The sequence below is a fragment of the Barbatula barbatula genome (genome assembly GCF_947034865.1).
Source record: "Barbatula barbatula genome assembly, chromosome: 13".
Taxonomy (NCBI): Eukaryota; Metazoa; Chordata; class Actinopteri; order Cypriniformes; family Nemacheilidae; genus Barbatula; species Barbatula barbatula.
The window spans coordinates 17,049,788-17,072,680 of record NC_136776.1 but is presented as its reverse complement, the minus strand read 5'-3'; the positions used below and the strand labels follow the sequence as shown (position 1 = coordinate 17,072,680).

Genomic DNA, 22,893 nt, shown 5'->3' with positions numbered 1-22,893 from the left:
ACACAGTTTCTCTCTTCTCTCAACAGGTGGTGGTCTATTGTACTATTGCTCGCTTATTGCTCCCTGAAGTCTTTGTAAGTCGCTTTGGGTAAAAGCGTCTGTGTCTGAATGTGAGCCAAAGTGCTTTAATCGGACTAACGTTACGCTGTCAGGTTAAGAGGGACGTGTTGTTTCCTTGCGTTTAAGTGTTGCAAGCTGTTTTTTGCTTTATTATTTATCACGCATTACTATAACAGTGGTTTAACTATTATTCGTAGTAACAATGGTTATACATCTGGCAAAAGATCACGTTAAGGGGATCTATTAAAGGGAAAAATGTTTATTGGAATTGCGTCACTATATCAATATATATCATACAAATAATATCCCCAAAAAATGTTAACCACTTTAACTGTTTTGCAGTTTACTTAACAGTACGACAAACAGCCCGTCCCATACAGTTTGCATGTATAATGATGTAATTTCCTGTCAGCTACCCATTGTTACGCACGACTCCCCAAATATTTGTATTATATTCATATTTTTTTCTATCTATCTTTCTTTCAGATGATGTTGTTGTTAACAGTACCTGCAGTTTTGGCCTGTAGCGTGCACTGCTGGGAGCCGTGGCTGAGATGAGCTCAAGGATTTCAGTCATTGTTTCTGGTAGTGGGCGCTGCAGATATTCACCTGTACGCCACCGCGCATGCTCCGGAGACATGTCAGCAGGCATGGGAAGAAAGGGGCCTGTAGAGGTGGTCATGAACGGTATACGTGTGGTTATTGAAATACGAATTGAAGTACATGTATAAGAAATAAGGACTATTTGAGGAGGTTTAGTTTAGCTGCCACTAGGCGGACGCAGAGAGCAAAGACACGTGTTTCGACATGCCAGCAACTGTCAGCATCTGTGGCATGTAGGTAAACCTGAACAGGAAAAGCAGTTGTTTAGAATTTATATTTCCTCATTCATTTGGAACCGAGACCTTTGTGCAGTAGATAACCACACCATGCATTTAATAATGTATACTTACTGCTGACAAAAAGGTTCAAATGAACAACATAATTCATTGATCTTAAGACAGGCTTATGACCAGGGGTTGTTTATTTGAGATGACAAATATGATCTACAGACACAAAAATACCCTTAAAAGTCATTTATTTGGTATGTACAGTTGGCCAGTGGAAGCTATGAGAGAATGTGCAAGATACAAACACTTGTAGCCGGTCACAAAACCTTCCCAGCAGCAGCTGATTGTAAAACAAACTGGCATCGATGTCACTTTTGCTAAAATATGTTTCGTGCCGTCACACACATATACGATGGCATATCAGGTGCAGAAAGATCATTTCTTACAGAATCATTTGTAAACCAGATATCGTTTCTCGGATGACACGGCACATAATAATCAGGTTTTACAGCAATCCTTTTCATCCCTGAAAGTTAAACATTTGGCACAGGATCCATCCAGCCAGTTAGTAGTAAAATTGAAGCATACTGCATTCTTCTCGAACGCTACAGTGTGCACCATCATGATATGCGCTGCATTTACACGAAAAAACTAAAAAGAGAACTATTTGCACATTGTTCACTAAAACACACACACGCACAAAGTGATTCGAAACTGATTCAGTAATACAATTTCACAAGAAATAAAGTTCTTAAATCACCATTTAAGCATAGCAGCATGGAAAATAAATATGTTTTCCCTTAAAAGTTTACTGGACAAATTTCAGGCCATGCCTTTCAATGGAATGCACCAACAAAAAAACTCGCACACTGTCATTCTCGAGAGCATAAGATGTTTGCGTTTTTTAGCACTAGCGACCGAACACTGGTGTTATAGAGGCACTAATGCAATACAAAAGTAGCTGCTGTCTTTTGTTCTTTATGTACAGGTTGCTACATGTAGCCCACACAATCGTATTACCATGCACAAAAGCAAAATGTGGAACGTACAATAGACTCTAATTCCTTCAAAACACATTTGACAGGAAATATGGAATGTCAGCAATGATTGAGAAGTACAGTAAAAAAGCCCTGATAGAATATGCAGACGGCACTTTCCATAAAAGGGGTACAATACTTTTGATGTATAATGATAATATCGTTGATCTTTGTAAATTATACAACACAGATTTAATAAAGGAGGAAGTATGAAATAAATAAAGCAATAGATAAATAACTATCATATACTGATAAACCCCGGGTGACCTTTTTCTGGGGCAATTTTGGTCAAAAGAGGGCACTGTTTTCAATCAGAGGTTTGTTTTCTAGTTCATGAGACTTCTAGTGGGCATTCTTTGTGGTTCCATTGAAGTAACTTTGGATCAAATGTTTTTGCTGAAATTAAAGAATGGGAGAAATATATACCAATGACACAGTAAGAGTATAGAGCTATAAAATAAAGTATAATCTAGAAAGTATTGAAAATACGAGGGGGTCGTATTTTATTAATATGTCTGGAGCCTAACTGTTACATATTCTTTACATGTTATCAATTCATTTGATGAGTTAAGCATGTACTACATTTTGGTAACAGGGTTGCGGAATATGCCAACCTCAAAGAAAAAAAACAAACAAGTCTCATAAATTTAGTTTGACCTCCTGAGGATGTTTATGTGCCATTCGTTGAACAAACAATTTGACTTCATTTGTCATTGTTCAAGCTGTTATTCCCCATTTCTGGAAAGTGCCAGATAAACGCTGCCAGAATCACACTTGTTTACAGTAATACATTTGCCATTGCTGGCAAGTTTTATGTCCCAGGTTACCACAAGTTTGCCACCAAATGTAAAGCGCTGTAAATTTAAACACTGAGAATTTCGCACATGAAGATGCAAGCTTTTAAACCTATGCCAATAGCAATGCTACTTTATGCTTGTTAAAACTTTTTATTCTTTTGTCAATTATAAATAAAAATGTATAAAAATAAAACATGAAGAGAGCTGTATTTTGTGGCCACTGTTTTTGTTTCCAGACAAGAATTCTAAAGATTCAACCCCACAGAGTTCACATTCAGCCAGCATGCACTTGAACACTGGAGCATATCAGTAGGTGTAGAAGCACCTACGGAGTAGATGAGCGTGAGGGGGGAAAGCAAAACCACAGCACCCGAGAGAGAGCTGGGCATCTCAAACTTGACATGTATGTGAGCCTACTTCTGAATAACAATGAAACCAACAAATCAAAATCAAAAGTATTCAATTGAGATGTTTAAAGAACAGGGTGGAAACTTTGCATTAAGACTGATTCGTTGAGCTAACAGTCTTGTCGGATCAATCTAAAAAAATATTAAAATAAAATATATCCTCTTAAATCAATAAATATATAGCACAAAACTATGCTGTATATGTTCAAGCATATGTTTACCTAAAACATTTTAGATAAAAAACAAACTTGGAAAACTGCAAGTCTGCAGCATCCAGATCAGGAATGACACATGGAATCAAGAATAGATAGGAATGCATGAAACAAATTTCGATCATCTTAGCCTAAAGACTTTGTTGTTTCAAAGAGCTGTGCAGTAGATTCCAGTCCATCCGTCCATAATACGAGAACATCACATCATCAAAGCGATCAGGAACCGTGCCTGTCGCGCAGTAGTTCAAACCTCCAGGGTAAAAGACTCTTTCACAACACGAAGATACAACATCAGCTCACCTAATGTGTTGAGCTGACCGAGAAAAAATAGAGTGTCAGTAGATTTGTGTCGAAAAGCCTTGTGAATAGTTTTTAAACACTTCCTCCTTCATTGATTTGCAAAGTAACGGGCCAAACTCAAGGAACAACTTGTGATTGGACAGCAGTGGAAGCTTCTGGTCACTGTCTGTAGTAGGCACCTAGAAGAACAGGTAGGTCTCATGAGCAATCTGACTTAAAAACCGTGATACCTCAACTGAATGTGTTTATCTTGAACCTTTGTATGCCGCCTCTGGTCTTGATGGAGGTCGGGGAGCATAGGGGCTCTCCACGTAAGCGTAGCTTGGGTTTATGTTCTCATAGTGTTGTGTAGGCGGAGGCGGCCTGGAACAAAGCAGACAAAATAAAAAAAGAGAAACAATGGAAATTTGCCTTTTATCTAAAGCCTAGTAAGGCCTCTACCTCCCAAGGTACATACAAATCCTTCCTAAAAAGATTATTTTTAGCCAAAACAAATCTGCATGTCACACAGAGCTCAGACTCAATGGGTCTCAATTTAATTTAACATAAGCATGTTGACAAGCTATCAATGTGCAGATCGAAAAATGCATAGCACACACATAAAATGAGCAAATCTCTCTATTTCCATTAGATTGAATTGTTATCTGAAATAAAAATATCTTTATTTGGTCTACTATCTTAATTAGCGTGATGCAATGCATTCTGGGACTGTCAATTATGTGCGATGCACCATTAATGGCCTTAGTTGAAACTGGTACCTCGTGGGTTTGTGGTTCCGTGCTCTCTGGTATTCTTCTTCGCTGTTATACACTTCGTCCCAAACTCTTGGCCGTACAACTTCCTCTTGCACTGGCTAACGCACAAAGCAAAAAAACAACAACATTTCAGACATAGGTAGACGGGGCAAGCAGACTATATTAATGCTCAGACGAATCCCTCGTTCCACATCACCAACTTGGGACGTTGTGCAATGTTAATTACCTTATATTCCACTTCAGCTCGTCTTTTCTCCTTGTCTCTTGATTTCTTGTACTCCCTTTTCTCCTCCTCCATTAGCCGTCGGGCTAATTCCTATAATGAAACGAATAAGAGATTACAAATCGAACATATTAAAATCATAGCAAAATGAGGTATGGAGAAAAAACCTTTTCAATGCCACCACTCTGAAAACGTCGTACCTCATCTTGCGAAAGTTGGGCGGATCTTTTGTCAATTTGACTTGCCTGTAAAACCGTAAACAAATGTGTGTTTAGTAAAAGTATTACGATCCCCAAAAATGTTGCAAGGCAATACCTTGATTTCTTCTTCCTGTAGCATGCGCGCCACCTCCAAGTCTTTTAACTCCTGATCCTGAAGATCCAATTGAGCCAAGCCATGCGTCGCCTCCCTCATTCCATACTCCCCTCGAACCCTCCGTCCTGAACATCAGAGTTCACAGATTGACTCTGAATATCACTTTAGTTAAACATAAGCATTTGAATGATTCAAACAGCAGCTAAAGCAGACTTTTTTGTCTACATGAGTCTAGAAACAGGATTAAATCTGGATAAAGAAGGAACACCACGCATTTAGTGCAAAGAAAATCTTTCACACAAATGATTTCAGAGAGTTCACAACCAAAACCGAAAAGAGAGAAAAACACCGGTGCGATAAGAAAAGTGAAGCGGCAGAAAAATATGTGATAGGATCCCCAACACCAGAGGGCACTGCAAAATTCCAACACATGGACCTTAGTCCATAAAGTACCTCTCTCTCTTGGGGACTGATCATCTTTTGAGGGACCGCTGAGATTTGGCCCCTCAAACACATCATTGGGGCCTGATGGTAACCTCGGTCTGCTCTTGTGTTCCTCACACTCCAGACTGTCCTCTGAACATCGTCTACTTGGGTCAAGACTGTTACCGTCAATTTCACGCTCTCTGCTCCTGTCCCTACTGTGATGTTTATCCCTGCTTTTGTGTCTCTCTCTCTTCCCATCTCTGTGTCTATCTCTGCTTTCATGGCCATTTCTGTCCATCTCCCTGTCCAAGGGTCTGCCCCTAGGTTCAACTCCTCCATCCCTGCTCAACGTTCGATCTCGACTTATTGCCCTGTGGTCTTTATCCCTTGGCCTTTCTTTGGTTTTCGGTGCATTTTGTTCTCGCTCCCTATCTCTGTTCCTGTCTTTATCCTGTGTAGCAAAATGATCTTTGGGGGGTTTCTCCTTCCTGCGCACTACAGTTTCTTGACCGTCTCTTGAAGTTCGGGGTTCTTCCATTGGATCCTGTTTTCTTCTACTGCGTGGTTCTATATAATCAAGATCTAATGGTCTATGTCTTTCTTTCGAATAATCTTCAGAGTGTTTTGGTCGCCGCTCGGGTGAATGGTGCTCTGGGAAGATTTCTGGAGGCCTCAAGAGCCCAGAGTCAGAGGAGTCTGGATTTCGACTACGGTTACCGTGACTGTTATTTCTTTTTCTGTCTGGGTCTGGCGAGTTGTACGGAGATCGGCTACTGCTGTGGTCCTGATATCGTTCTTTTCTGTAACCCGGAGAAACGGAACCGGGATGCTGGTGTCGCGGGTCCAGTTGAGGTCGGGAGGCTAAAATCAAGTGTGAGGGGAGGGATAAGGTAAAGAGTAGAATAAGGAGAACAAAAAACCTTAACTTTGTTAGAACACAAGGGGGTTAGTTTATTGCAGATAAGCCCTTCACATGAAGATGTCACAGCCAGGGTCCAAAATTTACTTTTTGTAACAACCTAATTGTAACAATTACTGGCCAAGTACCAAGTCTGTTAACTTAGGACTCTGGTTATAACAGTTTCATGCGAACACGTTAGCAAAGTCAATATTGTCCATATTATTTAGAAGGTTATACAGTATATTATTTAAGAATATATAGATCACTTCAGAAAACGTAAACAACGCTTATTCAATGCTGATCCACAAGAGCTTCCTGTTTCAGTTTTTAACACTAAACAAATGTTTGAACAGAATATAACCAACAGAACACATATACCTGAATCAAATTGTAAAATATATTTTTTAAATGAAACCGGAAGTGCTTCTGGACCATTGTTTGCATCTTGCAAAGTGGTCTATAGACAGTCAAGTATATTATTCAAGGGGAAAAACCCACCATGGATGGAACTTTAGAATGTGTTTTTAAATGTAATGTTTGGCTGTAAACATACTTATCCTTCTAATTTTCATCATAATGCGTTTTACTTACAATTTAAGATAATTGGAATGTAAATAGTAGTTATTTACACAAAGGTCAAAATGTATTTATTATAATAAATCTACAGAATAAGGGTCCATATAAACATACCTGAAACATGGGAGTTTGGGAAAGAGAGTAAGTAACCACATTTCTGCCAGCTAAAGATATTGTACAAAGCATTCTGTGAGATTGGTGTGGGCTGCTAATCTGAGTTTATCAGGGCGGAAGGGATGTATAGATCTTTGTGTTGTTGATCTGTCTGAATGTCTGTATATTAAAAATGTAAAGAAACATCACCAGTTTGATTTTGAATATTAATAGTCAAATGCATAAATTACATTCAGAAAGTTAGAAATATTAATTTAAACTTTAGAATCGGTATCGGCAGATTTCACTCTAAATAATCGCTATCGGTGAAGAAATCGTTGTACATCTAAAATATATACAATCTACATAAATGAGTTAATCTATTAATTGACAAGTTGGTTCTTAACGGATGATCGTCAATCATCCATACAGGGTAGTGCCCTTACACTTTACAAAAAGTAGACCTCAAACAATGAGTGTTAAAATGGATTTTCACTGGCATATTTCAGGGTTGATTTTCTAAACGGTACATTAGAAAGCACTTCTCATTACACACCTTTAAACAACAAATGAAGTGCCAGATCAGAATGGGTGTTTGTTTAATGATGCACATAGAACCTAAGAGATTTAGGTAAACTGGCTTTAAACGCCTGAATTAACATACTAGAGAATTATTACATAACTAGTGAAAACAAACAGATCAAATGCAACCACTGGCTCGCCTGAGCAGCCATGCAGGGAGGGCAAGGTCAACAAGATTACGTGTTTAAGAAACAAACTACTTGCGATCCTGCATGTCCAGTTTTGCAGCATTTGTTATGAGACAAATGCAAGTTGTTCTACTGCTGTGTGAGAAAAGGAAGCCTGAATACCCTTATTAAACAGACAAGAGCTTTAAGCTAACATGCGATCAGGTTACTCCACAATTTGTTTAACTTCACAACAAACAGACGAGAGTATCTGGAGGGAGTGGGGTTTGCTAGGCATTCGGAAATGTGTTAATTACAGTAACAGCGCCTTAAACTGTCTCTTAAAGAGCTGAAACAGAACAGCTTGCTCAAGGACGTCAACATTTGCTCAGGAATGTCAAACACTCAATGTCCAATGCTTCGTTTTTACAGAGGGGGGAAATGCGGTTTTGTAAAATGTGAGTTGAAATTGACATGTTCTAAAGCCAATTGAGCTGTATTTTAATCTATTAAATATTAAAAGTAATGAGAATAATCTCTATTAAAGAGTTGTGTTAAAATGTAGTGGCGTGAGGAGTGATGTTTGTCGTGCCATGTTTTTTCACCAGGTGGGGCTCACACACACCTTGATCTTCGTAGTATTCCTCCTCAAAGTTCGAATCCAGCTGCTTATGTCGTTTTCTCTCCTCTTTCATCTCACGTTCCTGCAGTTTGCGAGCGATGGCCTAGTCGGACACACACAAAGATCAGCTCATCAGGGGGTTCAAGACAATGCCAATGCCATGTGGGTGTGGTTTAGCCTATGCTCTACCCAGCACTAGCCTACACAGAGCATGTGCAACTGTGTGTGCTTAAGCGTAGAAATGTTGCATGAATAATGTATGTGTGGCAAAATCAATGCCGATGCCCAACATAAACTGAGTGTGAACCTCACCTCATCTTTCTCCTCCTGTTGCCTTTGCTGTTCAGCCTGCCAGACCAGTTGTTCCTGAATCTCCTGAGCCATTTCATTGTCAATGCGTTCGCTGATGGAACAGAGTACAAGAAAACAAAACACCTGTGTTAACAAACCAGAGTTCTCACATCGGCCACCGCGGGCTTCGTTTTCTGTGCGTGAGATGATGACGTTCTTGGAACTTACAAAAGAAACATGTCACTATAAACAGACACATTATTGATCAGTAATCCCATTCATTACTGTGCTTATTACAGATTGGTTTCGCATACGAGTTGAATTAACTTTAATTCTTTAACTTAAATAAGAAGTCAAAGTTTGTTGTCTATCCGTGTATTGCTCATCTGGTAAAAGCTGATGTGGGTTTTAGTACATAATTCCTAAATAATGAGTAATGTGATTGCATTACAGACAGAATAAGTAGTAAAATGCTGGCTGTGGTTTGATCCGTCCATAATTTCATTAGGGTTCATGCGCTACAGTGCTCACCGTAGCGTTTTGTAAACAATGCTTGAAGTTCTATTAATTAAAATGTATATTTTTTGGGGCTTTTAGTATGAATATGTTGGCTTCAAGGATGTGTATGAACTAGCATGCTCCAAAACACTGACATCATTTACATTTACAAGACATTAAATCGTTAAACTCCTCCCATCCACCAATACGGTTACACTCTAAAAATGCTGGATTATTTTACACCTAGCCAGCGTTGGGTCATTAAGCCAACTGTTGGGTTGTAAATTAACGCCCGTTGGGATGTTTCAACCCAAAATGATGAGTTGTTGGGTTGGGGTGAAAATAACCATGCACCTTTTTTTAGGGTGTAGCTTATTTTTGTGACATCATTCTGCAATTCAGCTTCTCTAATTCCAGGCTGTGATGAAAACTAAACATAGTCTGTATTAAAACAGGGTGGAGGCACTGCTCTATCTCCCAGTTTCGGTGGAAATAACATCAACGCATTAAAAAAGCTATGCATTTCAATAAACCTCATTGGGTTTTAAAAACTTAACACCGCCTTAAGACGCCAAACAGCACCGATCAAACTACCAGACTGTAAATGCGATATTAACACACTCTACAATACACCTCATCCTGACAAACTAACAGACTGTTTCAATGCTGTCTGAAGAGCAAGGGAACACATCGGTTAAGAAGCATGAGGCATCATACAACAATAACAGCAAACGCATTTTAATTGCACAAATCAGATACGGACCATCCCAAATGTTTTGTTTATTAGAACATCATACATGAGTAGTTGGCACGCAGGGCAAGTCTGAATCAAAACTATGATTTAAAAAACACTGTACAAGATGAATTTAAAACTCACAAAACCTGGTACTTTTCCACCAGGTCTTTTCAATCTGCTACTCGAAAACTATTCAAGTACGTAAATACTCAAACACATAGCAGCTCCTGTGTTTGAGCCATGTGACTCATTGGTCTCTTGCTCTGCCATGCACACACTTTGATGATACGATCAGCTCAGAAGCCTTGAGACATCACCCAGCAGGAAGGAACACTATCCACGGGTGGCATCACTGAACGTCAAAACATTTCTGCACACTATGAGTCAACACACGGCCTCTGAGGTCAGTCACAACTTTGTCGCTAATCTGAACTCGGCTTATGTTTTCCCCATTGCAATCTGTATTTATAACACCCCTCAACCTCAGAAAAGCAGAACAACAACTTTACAGGCGACAGAATGTCAATGGCTACGTGACGACAACTGAAGAGGATAACAGGTCATTGTGATATTTTCAGCTCCTACTCACAGATCTCAGCTCAAGACAGAAAAACAACAAGATTTCCCATTTGGCATTGCACAGCATGAGACATCTGTGTCCAATGCACTGTCATATAAATGAATTATAAGGGGACAGCAATATCTCATATTGGCCGGTTGCCAAACGCATTCAGAGCTCAAAACGATTTAAATGAACTGTAATGTGAAAAGCAGCAGAGGGGTCAGAGGATAAAAAGGCTCACATGTGTCGTTGCTGTCTCTTGCTCACGGCTTTGGCCCGTTGATCTTCCTCCTCCTGCAGACGTTTGGCTACCCGCAGGTCCTGCTGGACCAGACGGCTCTTGTGGACGTTGGATGCCAGGTGACTCTCGACTGGAGAGGTAAAGACAATGAATGAAACACTCAGGTGTAAAGACATAACACAAATTATTTGGTAAATAGACCACACACACAGGTATGAAATAATTGCTGTTTATTTGCATTAACTCTTTGTTGATGTTGATCTGTACGAAGCAATCAGACCTACAAACGAGACAAGATTTCGAGTGGTCAATGTGTCAGGTCTACAGTCGTAAATCTTCAACTGTGACGCAATCGCTGCATCATGTTCCTGAAGACTAGACGTCTATTATTGATCCAGTTACCATAAGATATACTAGTGTTGATAATAAAGACGACCGGAGGAAATAAAATAAGTTTCAATAACGTTACCCAATTCAGCTGCATGACACAGATATGGGTTATTGAGGAATTTATTAGATCATGCAAGTTTGTCATAATGGAAAGAGAACAGTCAGATGCTAAACATATCACAAAACAGTGTGTACAACAATAAAGAACAAGCCTTTCTCTTTTGCTTTTATTCATCACAGTGGAGGCATTTTGAAAGGATCGGCACCATCTGCCAGTGGGACGAACACAAAGTTAATGTGCAGTTGTGAAATGCACGATGTTACTTAGACTCAGTCTTGGATGAAAGGTCAGGCACGTTGATTCAATAATCGTACATTGTACAAAAGCTCTATTTGAAAGAAAAATTACTGCAGACTAGCCAACGGAGTAACTCGCACATGTGCAGGTAGATTATGGGCTGGTGTGGTTATTTTTGTTGGTCTCTCAAGTCTCACAGTTGCTGATTTATCAGACCATCAAACTTTTGAGACCACACAGAAACCTACATTTGCAAGGAATATTCTTTCCAACCCCATAAAATCAAAATTGAGTCCATTTTTACCTTAAGGCCATCATCATGCTAGTTTATTTCTAAGACCTGACAAAATTATGTTTTTCTCAATTTACAGTCATCCTCTTTTAGGAAACACCCCAACAATACCGATGACTCAACTTGCACAAAAAATTATTTTGCTCGATCAAATGCTCTAAGAATGAGAAAGTCCCTCCCATAGACTGGGCAATACTGCCCCTTCCAACTCTAGGAAACGGAAACATTAGCAACATGTTTTTAACCATGAACCTACAAATAACAAAATAAGTACTAGGACGCAGATACTGAAAAAGCTGTTCTTGGAATGTGACCTTCTTGCTGACTAAACTTTTAGATGTGCTTCTATGCGTGTCCCTTCAGAGATAGACTATAATAACAGATTGATAGTACAGTTTGTGCAGACGCTGATGCTTTTTCTTAACAGCAACTATGCACTGTTATATCAAGAGCAAGGACATTTAAAAATGACCTTGTGACCTTAATGTTGAGAAAAACATATTCTAGTGCCATGTATGAGCTTCATATAACCTCACACTGCCGACAGGGGATTCGCCACCAGACTTTCTGAGCCAAATGCATCACTTGACAAAATGATTTACACGCCTTTAATTCTTTTAAAAGAAGGGGAACGACAGTAATGGCTATGAGTGACTCGTTTAGTATCGGAAAAACAGCTACGGCTTTACAGGTCGTAACTTTCTTGCATCTACATTCATTTAAGTGTGCACGATTGTACGTAAATACTTACTCTCCTGTTCCTGGAGATTGTGGGCCAGGCAGTGGTCCTCCAGCACAGAGAAGTCTCTGCACACTGCAAACACACAAAGAGATATGCAAGCCGGGTTATTTAACATTCACACAGACCGACGACTTTCAGATAGATGCAGGCAGCTCACAGCACAAAGTCTAGGTCGACCCAACATTTTTTCCCATATACTATATTAAACATATTTAAGTGTACAGCATGTACATCTACATGAAAATACACTCATAGCTAAATGTTTCAGCTAATAAATATAACTCCAGAAAGTGAAACCTCATCCTCCACATCCTCTTCTCACTTGCTTCTGTGCTGTGGAACATTTACATAAATGCCAAGTTTAATCCTGCACCTGCATGTCTTTATTTAAGACACAGAATCTGAAATCCATCCAGAAGTGCTTAATTTGCAACTATTAAAACCACAAACTTGTGTGAGCTCCTCATACGTGTTCTACAGTTAAGATCAAAGACTGCAAATTGATCGGAGTGCATCAATGTTTCTGTAAAGTTTCACACCTACCTACTTTGTTTTTGATAACCTGAAACATCCATGTATAGCTGAATTAAAATATAATGTGCGAGAGAAAGAAGACAAAGATTAAGCCAGGCCAATAATTCAAGACATTGCACATCTGCAAATATTCTCAAACTTTTTCGTTGTAAAACCCCTTGCATCGCTTTGCGTCCCCCTAAATAAAGACCTATAATCTTAAACTTAGAATTTTTATTTTAACCAAAATCTTTTTCAGTTATACAATGCGGGCATTTCGGATTTGGTGTGCTCATTTTATTGATGTTTGATTTATACAATTTGATACATTTCTATATTTCATAGAATGCCACAATATATGCCCCCCTGGATCCATCCTGGGTCCCCCAGTTTGAGAACCGCCGATCAAACTTAAGCGACGTCTTGTATAGCATCAATACAGCCTTGTGCAGGATATAGAGCCACAGTTCAGCCCCCAAAACTGAGATATTCATAGATCCAAATGAGGAACCGAGACTATGATTTAACATTTCCAGCGAGTTTACTTTATGGTCCAACATGGAAATAGCATAACAAGCATGGCTACTAATAAATATGTAACTATGTATGATCGAAAAAGTCTTTTTTTTTTATAATTGAATGTAAATAAATGGAAAATTAAATATTGGGCCTGAACTTCTAGGCTTGGTTTTACTAGGCTGGACTGAAATGCTTGGTTAAACTGTTCAAACAAAACAAAATAACTCACATACATTAAAGAAGCCTATATCAGTGCCATTGTTTTTTTCCTTCAAGATGCAAATCAGTAATATATAATATATTATATATGAAACCTCACTTACTAGTCAGTTCTCGGATGACTTGACCATCATGGTCATGGCTCATCCCTACTTAATATCTTCCCCATTTAGGTTTACCTACAGAAGTATACTTGAGCCATATGTCATTTAAATGTTCTTTAAGACAATTAAACAGCAGCAAAATTTGCCAAAATATTTGTGAAATGCACTATAAAGAATGATCCCAGCTTTGAATTTAAACATGTAGAAGGAAATGGGTTTGTTATCCCCTGCTGAGAGCAGCTTGATGCTGACTGTGCATCGGCCACAAGCTTAATCTCCTTAAGCATGAAGACATTTTAGTTTAGTAAGTTTATCCTTCAGACAATTGTTCTGTATCAGATTCAGCATTGTGCGATTTTTGCATTCGGGCAAACTTGTCAGTACAATGGTCATTAAAAAAACCTTGACCACTATTAGTCGCATGTTTCCATTAGACAACATTAATATGTTGAATGCAGTTTGAGACTGTGATACCTCACTAAAAAATAAATGTAACCTAAACAATAGCATCAAACTAAATTTCCATTGCTAACAAAATATCCAGGATAACGGCGATATTAAATCAATTATTACACACAAAATGTTCTCTTTTCCCCTGATAGTAGGTTAAGTCGCAACCTCTCCACAACCAACACGAAACCAACACTCAATGCATCCCGAGAGGTTTCAGCTAGATTTTTCAAGTCTGAGCTATTTAACGTACTTTATAAAAACAACAATAAACAAAAACCAAATAACAGAGTGGTATAAAAACAACGATAAACAAAAAGTGGTGTGTGCTTTGATTTTATGAGGTCAATTAAACGTTATCACAATAAACCCAGTGGCAATTTTAGACCTTTAAAAAGATAACACGATTATATCAGAGTAACAATGACCTTTGGCTTAAGATGTTCACTATTCCAGTCGTGCATTTTATTGCCTCGATGTTCAAATATTACTTTCAGGTTATCCGAGATCGTGGGAATCTCGGTTTTGTTATCGTAGACATTGACTATAACCGTAATACAACGACTGAATTAGATCACTACACACATAGCAGAAATGTCTGGGTCTATACGAATTCTTTACATAACGCTCAAATCGGTCCTGGAAGGCTCATGTTAGCGCTATAAAGAACATTAACGCCCAATTTTCTCCAAAATGAGAAAAACGCGCGAGAGCCTTCACACAACCACTACAGTACCTGCACTGCTTACGTTGCACAGCAAACACCGTCTTATCTTTACGATATTTGGTATCGTGAAGACAACACAGGCCGCGATTTAGAGCGGTTTCGGTCTCCATACCCCATATGTAAACAGCACCAGTAAGGCTAATTCAACGACCCTGTTTGACTTTAACCCCCCCCCCCCCCCCCCCATTATGAAAGAAGGCCGGTCGATTTACAGCGAAAACACCAGTTTACCTCCATCATTTATCACAACGCCATAATATGTTTTGACGGTTTTGGCGGTGACAGGAACCAACCGCCGCGTCTCGCGCTGCACGTTTCTTAACGCAGAAACGTAACGTTACGATACCACACCGTCATCGTCATTATAACTCACCTTCTTTAACGCCAGGCAGGTTGTTCTGATCAATACTGAAATCAGCCATGTCGTCGGCGATATTTCTCCGGGGTTTCTGAAGGTTAATGTTTGACAGACTGATAGCGTGTCGGTCCGATAAATAGATCCAGATCGATGTCTACAGGGAGGTGTCGCTTTGATTGGTTTCTGTCGCCAGCCGTGGCTTTCTTCTTCCCGTCCGTCCGTCCCTCTTCTTTACCACAGCAGATGAATATTATGAGCTAACAAACACACGCACAACACACACACACCCACCGTGAGGGGAAACGCAAATGCGTGTAGTTGCTACGGATGCCAGGGCGGGACAACCACGCACGCGCTCACATTCTTGCACGCGCGCATACTCTACGTCTACGACGTCACACAACACGCCCAATGACCCAGCGCGGGCTTGACATTATTTCGTTCTGTACCTGTCAGAAGTTTGTTAAAATCACATTTTACTTAACTAAACATATATTTTTGGCTCCAAACTATTCCCTATGAACAAACTATTTGCAAAATAATTAATATTGTAGCATATATATTTTTTAATTCTATATATATATATAGCCTATATATATTATTTCTTTTACATTTCTTTTACAATTTAGTGACTTCAGATTTAATGAAAACAGCTATAATAAAATTCACAGCATTAACTTTCTTCTCATTTTAGAGAATTCTGTCACAAACTCATACATTTCCAGTCCATGCGTTATTGCTTTTTCATGAGCTGAAAGTAAGATTCTTTTCTCTCATGAAGCTTTGTTGGAAGGAAGGGTGTCAAGCCCATCATGCATTATCACAATTTAAAAGAAGCCCTTGGTGCATTATCTGCATTAAGCTTGATTTAGCATTGATGTCAGATTAGCCTTTAGCAGCTTTGGTATAATTTTACAGAACAACGTAAGGGAAACTTTTGTTAACGTCACATGAACAGCATGTGCTATTTTTAACCAATTTGGCCTAAATCAAAACACATATTTATAAATCACTAATCAAATAACGAATAGCTACTATTATCTAAAATATTTTTGTGGATTCACTCTGTTTATCTCTCCCGAAACTAAAAATGCAGGAATTCATAATATCTTGTTTGTGAAAAAAAATAGTTTTGTCTACATCATGTAGATGCAATGCAGGTATGGTTTGGGTCGCGGCACTTTTGTCAAACGGGTAGGGTACACACGGTGTTAAAAAAGGTAGAATTAACACCCACAGTGTATATATAACCAACACTCTTTAAAGTGTGGATTAGACTGTGAGAGTTAATTAGCCTTTTTTTACACTGGTGATTTTGCTTGGAATTAAATAAGTAATGTTGTCGGATCGGGTGTTCTTTAAATTACTAATATCTGTCTGCTTTCAAGCATTCTTCCAAATATTCTCTGTGTTCATCAGAACAAATACATTTATACAGATTTTGGATCAACTCGAGGGTTGATTGCATCATTTTTCATAAAGAATTTTCATTTTTTGGGCAAGTATCAATCAGCAACTTTCCTATTTATATTTAATTTGAATCACCCATGTGCAGATATCAATTCCGATATTGGGTATTTATTATTCCAAACATGTTTTTATTTCACCTGCATCCCACACGTCAGCAGACTTTTAGGCAAATTAAAGGACGAATGCCAGGAACACTCCATCCTTACAGATAAATGATACCCGGTAGAATAAGTGATTTACTCCTGTTCCAACGCCGCCACTCTTATAACCGTTTGATGGATGTGTGGACATTGGCCCTGAAGATGCTCCATACCATCAGTCGAAACTGTCATGGCCCTTCTCAGATATGGCTCTCTGACAACACGACCAACGTCATGCTTTGATTTATAGCCATGACACATCTTCACGTCTCCACACCTGATTAAAAGATTCCCTTCTCATGGACCTTCGGCAGTAGGTTGTTTGGTTAGCTAGGAGCGAACAGTCCACCACAAGCAATTCTTCTTCTGCCATGGACGTAGTACCTTCAGGATGCTTGCCACGATTTGTTGCCTTTATTCTTCTGATCAGTGCTCTCAATATTCAGACTGGAAGTCTTGCAAGTCCAGGTGAGAAAATGTTTTTCTGGTCATTGTTGTATTTGCAAATGTATTTAGTATTGAATTTATCATTTGTGGTCATGGAACAAAGTATTATTGTAAGATTAATATCCTTGCTTTGCATATTTTCATATATCTTAAATGTAATAAGTCTGAAAGATGTTTAAAGCCTTGTATTAATCTGAGTCTTGTTTCTTCTGATTTAACTTATTGTGATCTGAATTGCACATTTCTATTCTATTTCTATTTTTAACAGTCAAGCAGGTTTACCGTTCAAATGATGATTCAAATATCCAGAACCAGATTGTGGCATTTCTGTTGCGGAAAAATGTTCTGCCCGCCAGAGAAGAGGATGAAATAGGTAAATGACAAAATGAAAATCAATAAAATGCATCTAAAATCAACACAATTCTAATTTCATGTTCTTGATACATGCTAGGACTGGAGTTGGCCAGCAAAATCGCAGAGCTACAGAAGGTAAAGTTTGTTTATTTATGTGCAGTAGATTTAATAATAGTTTATGATCATTAAATATAACAAGAAATGTGGACAAAGTCTCACCTTCATAAATCCGTTTTAGCTTGCAGTCTTGCAAGAAGAGCTCAATCTAGAAAGACAACTGGTGTCTAATTCAATAGAAAAAGAGAGAACGATGCCTAAGAAAAGAGATGACGGTGAGTGTGGATTCATTTTTAAATGTGGTGATAAAAACAATATTTGCAAAAACAAAAAGTTCATTTTAAAAATGTGTTATGTTATTGTAGAAATGATATTGTAATTTGTAGAAATTAAAGAGACAATGTTGGTCATACATAACATAATATATTTAATATTAAATTCCCTTATGAGGAAATTGTATTAATATTTCAAATGCCAGCAAAGTGGAAAACATATTTTCATAAACTATGTTGTTTTCTGATTTTAGCTTGTTTCTGGAAATACTGCATTTGAGGATCTTATGGCGAAGAAACAGGACCCTCTATACAACCCTGAGATGTGTTTTAAAAGAGCAGATCACTTTGTGATAAACAATTATACATACCATAATGTGTCATGATTGTTATGATAGTCATAATGTGTTCATGACTGATGCAGACCTCTGTGTGTGTTAAATGATGTGTTTTTTCTTTAAATGGTGTGTTAATAAAACAAATTGAATGAGTTGACTCGAATATCATTGTGCTAAATATTAATATTAACGATTTCTGGATATGAATTCATAATAAATTCATAATATGCATCTCTTTAAATTGTAAAATGGGGCTCTTCTCCTAGCTAACACGATATGTCTAGCAAGAGCTCCTGTCTCCCTCTAGTGGTTTGAAATACACATGTATTGGCAAGCATGAGGAAAATCCAACTAACTCTTTACTCTTGTTTTCTTCTTTTTGGGTAATTATAAAGGTAACTTTAATATAAATGTCAAACAGACACAAATACATAAATGTTGAGTTTCATTGAAATGTTCAGCTGTGATGACTGTGATGTTGTTTTAATTATTTCATTTTCTGATATTTTGTTATTTTATTGTATTTGTAACAGTATACTTCTGTTGTTGATTATACTGCGCACACAGAGAGCAAACAATAAAAACCACAGCGCTCTGTATCTTATTTTCTAAAATGAGTGGGAAATTAGATAAAAGTGTGGATACAGGCCTCCATGTGGTTTGCACTGTAGACAGAGATAAGTGCTGAGGAGGAACCCGTTGCTATAGTTATTAAAAGCCCAACACATACATTTCGGTCAGACAGTCTTCTGGGTTTGGAATGGTAAGTTACAACTATAATAAAACATTTGGCTTTGTACTCAACATATATTTATTTCTTATTCGAATGTAAGAATGCAAATTGCATTTTCATTGCAAGATCTGTTGTGTTTGCATCAATTTTACTCTTTTAAAACATGGGAGCATAAAAGTTTAAAAATAAGGAACAATACTGTGTTAGTATGAATACATTTCCCATGTAGTTCTGTATACAACTGTAATTTGCACAGCATGTTTTATTGTAAACATACAAATTAAAATGTATTTTTTCTGTAATTTGAGATTTTTTTACTGCTTTTCAAAAATGTACAAAACAAAGATGAAATTCTGTAAAATAACAGTCTTTTACCGTGTTTACTTACATGTAACTACATTCATTCTACAGTTTGACAGCATGTGGTTCACAATTATTCTACTTCAGCTTCTGCCTCACTTCACCCTCAGCGTTCCCTGTCCCGGCGGGTGCGTGTGTGACACTGCGGGCTATATAAAATGCACAGGTGACATCACCGCCGTACCCCCCCTTGATCCCACCACCACCTTTCTACTCCTGCTCAATGACACACAAATAAAACTTCTCCGAGAACGAAGCTTCCAGCCCTACCACCTTCTGCTGCGATTAAGCATGACCCACAGCTCTCTCGACACCATCCATCCGGAAGCCTTTTATGATGCTCCACAGCTTCGCTCTATCAAATTGTCATCGAACGCCCTGTCTGTCTTCCCACCAAAGGTATTCAGCGAGCTGAGCAACCTGGAGCAGCTCCAGCTAGATGACAATCAGATCGTATCCATAAATTCAGGATTGTTTGAAGGGTTGGTTAATCTAACCGAGCTGGACATCAGCAAGAATCACATTTCCCAGTTGAACGCCGACATCTTCCAGAGTTTGACCAAGCTGATTATCCTAAACTTGGCGGGGAACCGATTGAGGAACCTCCCGGGGAACGTCTTCCACAACCTTGGCCAACTTAAAAGTCTAGCTCTCAGCTCCAACCAGCTGGAGACTCTTGAAATCGGCTTATTTGATCATCTAAACAATCTATTGGTCCTCCAGCTACACAAAAATCGGATTCGTGAGATACCTCCACAAATTTTCTGGCATATGCCTACTCTTCTCACCCTTTCATTATCTGGGAATAAACTCCAGTATATTCCACCACGGAGCTTCTACTATCTACCCAACCTGACCAAACTCACCCTTTACACAAACCCCCTGATCTCTCTACCCGATCAGCTGGTGGGTCGCATGCCGCGACTCCAAGAACTTTACCTTTACGAAACCAACCTAGTCACCCTCCCCCGGAACCTATTTGCAAACATGACAGGCTTGAAATGGCTCTACTTACACTTGAACGGCAACCTGACGTCTCTTCCCAATGATCTGTTCTGTTGCCTGCCCAAGCTGAACAAGCTTTCCTTAAGAGGCAACAATCTTCTGGAGCTGCATCTTGATATCTTCAAAGATTTGCCTAGCCTTCAAAAACTATTGCTAAATGAAAACAAGCTTCGGAGTCTTCCGGAGCAAATCTTTAGGCATAACCCACATCTACAAATGCTTGACCTAAGCAACAATCATCTCATGTATCTACCTGGAGATGTTTTCGTACACGCTGGCGCCTTAAGGGTACTCTCTTTGAGTGGCAACCATTGGAACTGCGATTGCAGCATTATGGGAATTGCGGAATGGATTCAGGAAAACCCAACAATCGTAAACGACTTGGAAAAAGGAGTAGCGTGCCGGGAACCGTATCAATTAAAAGATCGTCCGTTGCAGTCTTTGACCCTCAAGGATCTTCATTGTGTTCAGACAACTTACACGCCCTCGACTTCTGTTGCCACGAAAGTGACTTCATCTCCTCCATCATTGACTATTGCAAGAAAAGACACTGGTACAGTTACAGCTCGTGTGTCTGCATCTATCGTGCCATTTACAAGTACTTCTGCAGTAACCTCTTTGTTTTCTCCTACAGCTGAAGAATCGTATATTATAAAAACGATCGGCTACAATAACCAACCAGAGTTTTACAATACGATTGTCCTGGACAGTGGACCTGATATTGTTCATAACAATCAATATAATGGTTGGGTGTATCTGTGGACTGTCCCGTCAACTGGTTTGTACAGTGGCTTCATGATGTCTTTGTATATTGTTCTCTTGGTTGTTGGTGTAGTTATTATTGCGGCCAGCTGGTGTGCTTTGTATCGGCTCCATAAGGTGATGTGGACATGGGGGGAAGTTGCTGTAGAGGGTCACTATCAGAGGATCATAACTAAAAGCTACTCATTCTAAAGAGCATGTCTTGATTAGAATAAAGGTGCCGGTGGTCCGGGGGGACTGGCTGGAAAATTTCAATCATCTTCAACTCCACATTTTCTAGTGACTCACTGCACTTCAATTTTTCAGTTGGCTCACTGGTTAAATTGGCTGTTGAAAATACGTTGCTAGAACCTCAGTTGAGCTAATCGAACAATTCAGACGCAGCTAGAAATTCAAAAGTCACTGGAAAGTTTTGAGTCAGAGAGGGTTTTTTTGTGTCCCCGGCTCATATTCACCTCTCTCTTATACTATATGTTGTCTCCTCAGATATCTCAATGAAGCTTAAGGTTATTGGATTTTCACCCATTTGTGGACATTGTAATGTGCCATATTACACTGTATACATATAAAGTGATTAACAAACAATTGTTTATTCGTTGTATTTATTAATTGAATGAAAATTATCTCCGTGTCCATCAGAACAAAGAAATTCATACAGTTTTGGAACAACTGAAGGGTGAGTAAATGATGACAGAATATTTATATTTCGGGCTAACTGTTCATTTAAAGAAAAATTCATTTTGCTTTGGGTCAAGTATCAGTCTCTTCTAGAATATGTTAAAACAATGGTTGTTTCAGTCCATTCTCGACTCAACCATGGGTTGAAAACAAACCTTTTCTTCAGTGGACTCTTTTCATCATGATTCAAGCATTTTATTTTTATTATTGTGACAGATTTGATATTTTTTATTATTTAATAGATGAGTTTGATAATCTTTTTGAATCCATGTGGCAGCTACAGCCTCCATTTGTACATTCATTTCTTATGAATCATTTGTTTCCATTCCACACACCTGAGTTAACCCTTCTACCTTTCCACATTCCAATGTGTCATATTCAACTGATGTGGGCACACCCTTGGTGGCTGTTGCCATATATTTCACACCAAATAAAATGTCTCCATACCCTCTGTACCATAGCGTTTCATTGACATGTATGCCACCTGCTGGACGAACAACATACATCTGCTTTTATAGGTCAAAATGTGGATTATGCTTACATTTAAATACATAACATCTTGCTGTTTCAGCCGTGAACAGGAAAGAGCACCCAACACTTATTGTAAATAATATCAATGAGCATGTACTTATACCACATTAACAAATAAAAACATTTGATATACAAGAAATGATATACACATCAAGGCTATGACAGTCAACTGAAACAATTAAATCATTTCTGTTATTGACGTCAAATAAAATACAGGGCTAAATATGACTTGTAAATATTACTCAATATCATTAAAATATTAAATATTATAAAACAAATAAGGTATGTGTTTTCTTTTGAGTGTTCAGATAGTTTAAAACATCACATAGAATGAACTCAATGAACATTTGCAGCTAACCCTGTGTATCCTTATCTCAAAACACTGAGTTGAGTTTACACAGCAAGCAATAAAGAGATTCTCACCACTGACACATGACTACTAACCAAACGACCCTGATGTTTAACCCAACATAAACCTCAATGATCGTCTGGGGCGTGGCTCATCCGCCCATGTAACACCGATTACAACATTAACAGGATGTGCCACGTGCCTTTAAAAGTTT

General features: G+C 38.6%; 2 protein-coding genes across 6 annotated transcripts; one reads left to right on the top strand and one right to left on the bottom strand.

Annotated features, from left to right (window-relative positions):
* Window positions 1-1,066: 1,066 nt before the first annotated feature.
* ccdc50a (coiled-coil domain containing 50a) lies at window positions 1,067-15,610 on the bottom strand. 4 transcript variants are annotated; one of them, XM_079470711.1, is made up of 12 exons: window positions 15,199-15,610; window positions 12,303-12,365; window positions 10,572-10,701; window positions 8,556-8,646; window positions 8,247-8,346; window positions 5,390-6,223; window positions 4,937-5,061; window positions 4,822-4,866; window positions 4,625-4,714; window positions 4,402-4,496; window positions 3,900-4,006; window positions 1,067-3,822 (listed from the first exon to the last, which is right to left on the bottom strand). In XM_079470711.1, exons 1-12 carry the CDS (start codon window positions 15,245-15,247, stop codon window positions 3,803-3,805), a joined length of 1,749 nt encoding a protein of 582 aa, XP_079326837.1. In that variant the 5' UTR covers window positions 15,248-15,610; the 3' UTR covers window positions 1,067-3,802. The 4 variants fall into 4 exon arrangements, with proteins under 4 accessions (XP_079326837.1, XP_079326836.1, XP_079326839.1 ...); XM_079470710.1 differs by having other exon boundaries at window positions 4,789-4,866; window positions 15,199-15,520; XM_079470713.1 differs by lacking the exon at window positions 5,390-6,223 and having other exon boundaries at window positions 15,199-15,565.
* Window positions 15,611-19,006: 3,396 nt separating this feature from the next.
* Window positions 19,007-22,253, top strand: LOC306902716 (uncharacterized protein). 2 transcript variants are annotated; one of them, XM_079471515.1, is made up of 3 exons: window positions 19,007-19,024; window positions 19,406-20,912; window positions 20,994-22,253. In XM_079471515.1, exons 1-3 carry the CDS (start codon window positions 19,022-19,024, stop codon window positions 21,311-21,313), a joined length of 1,830 nt encoding a protein of 609 aa, XP_079327641.1. In that variant the 5' UTR covers window positions 19,007-19,021; the 3' UTR covers window positions 21,314-22,253. The 2 variants fall into 2 exon arrangements, with proteins under 2 accessions (XP_079327641.1, XP_079327640.1); XM_079471514.1 differs by having other exon boundaries at window positions 19,406-22,247.
* The last annotated feature ends 640 nt before the right edge of the window (window positions 22,254-22,893 follow it).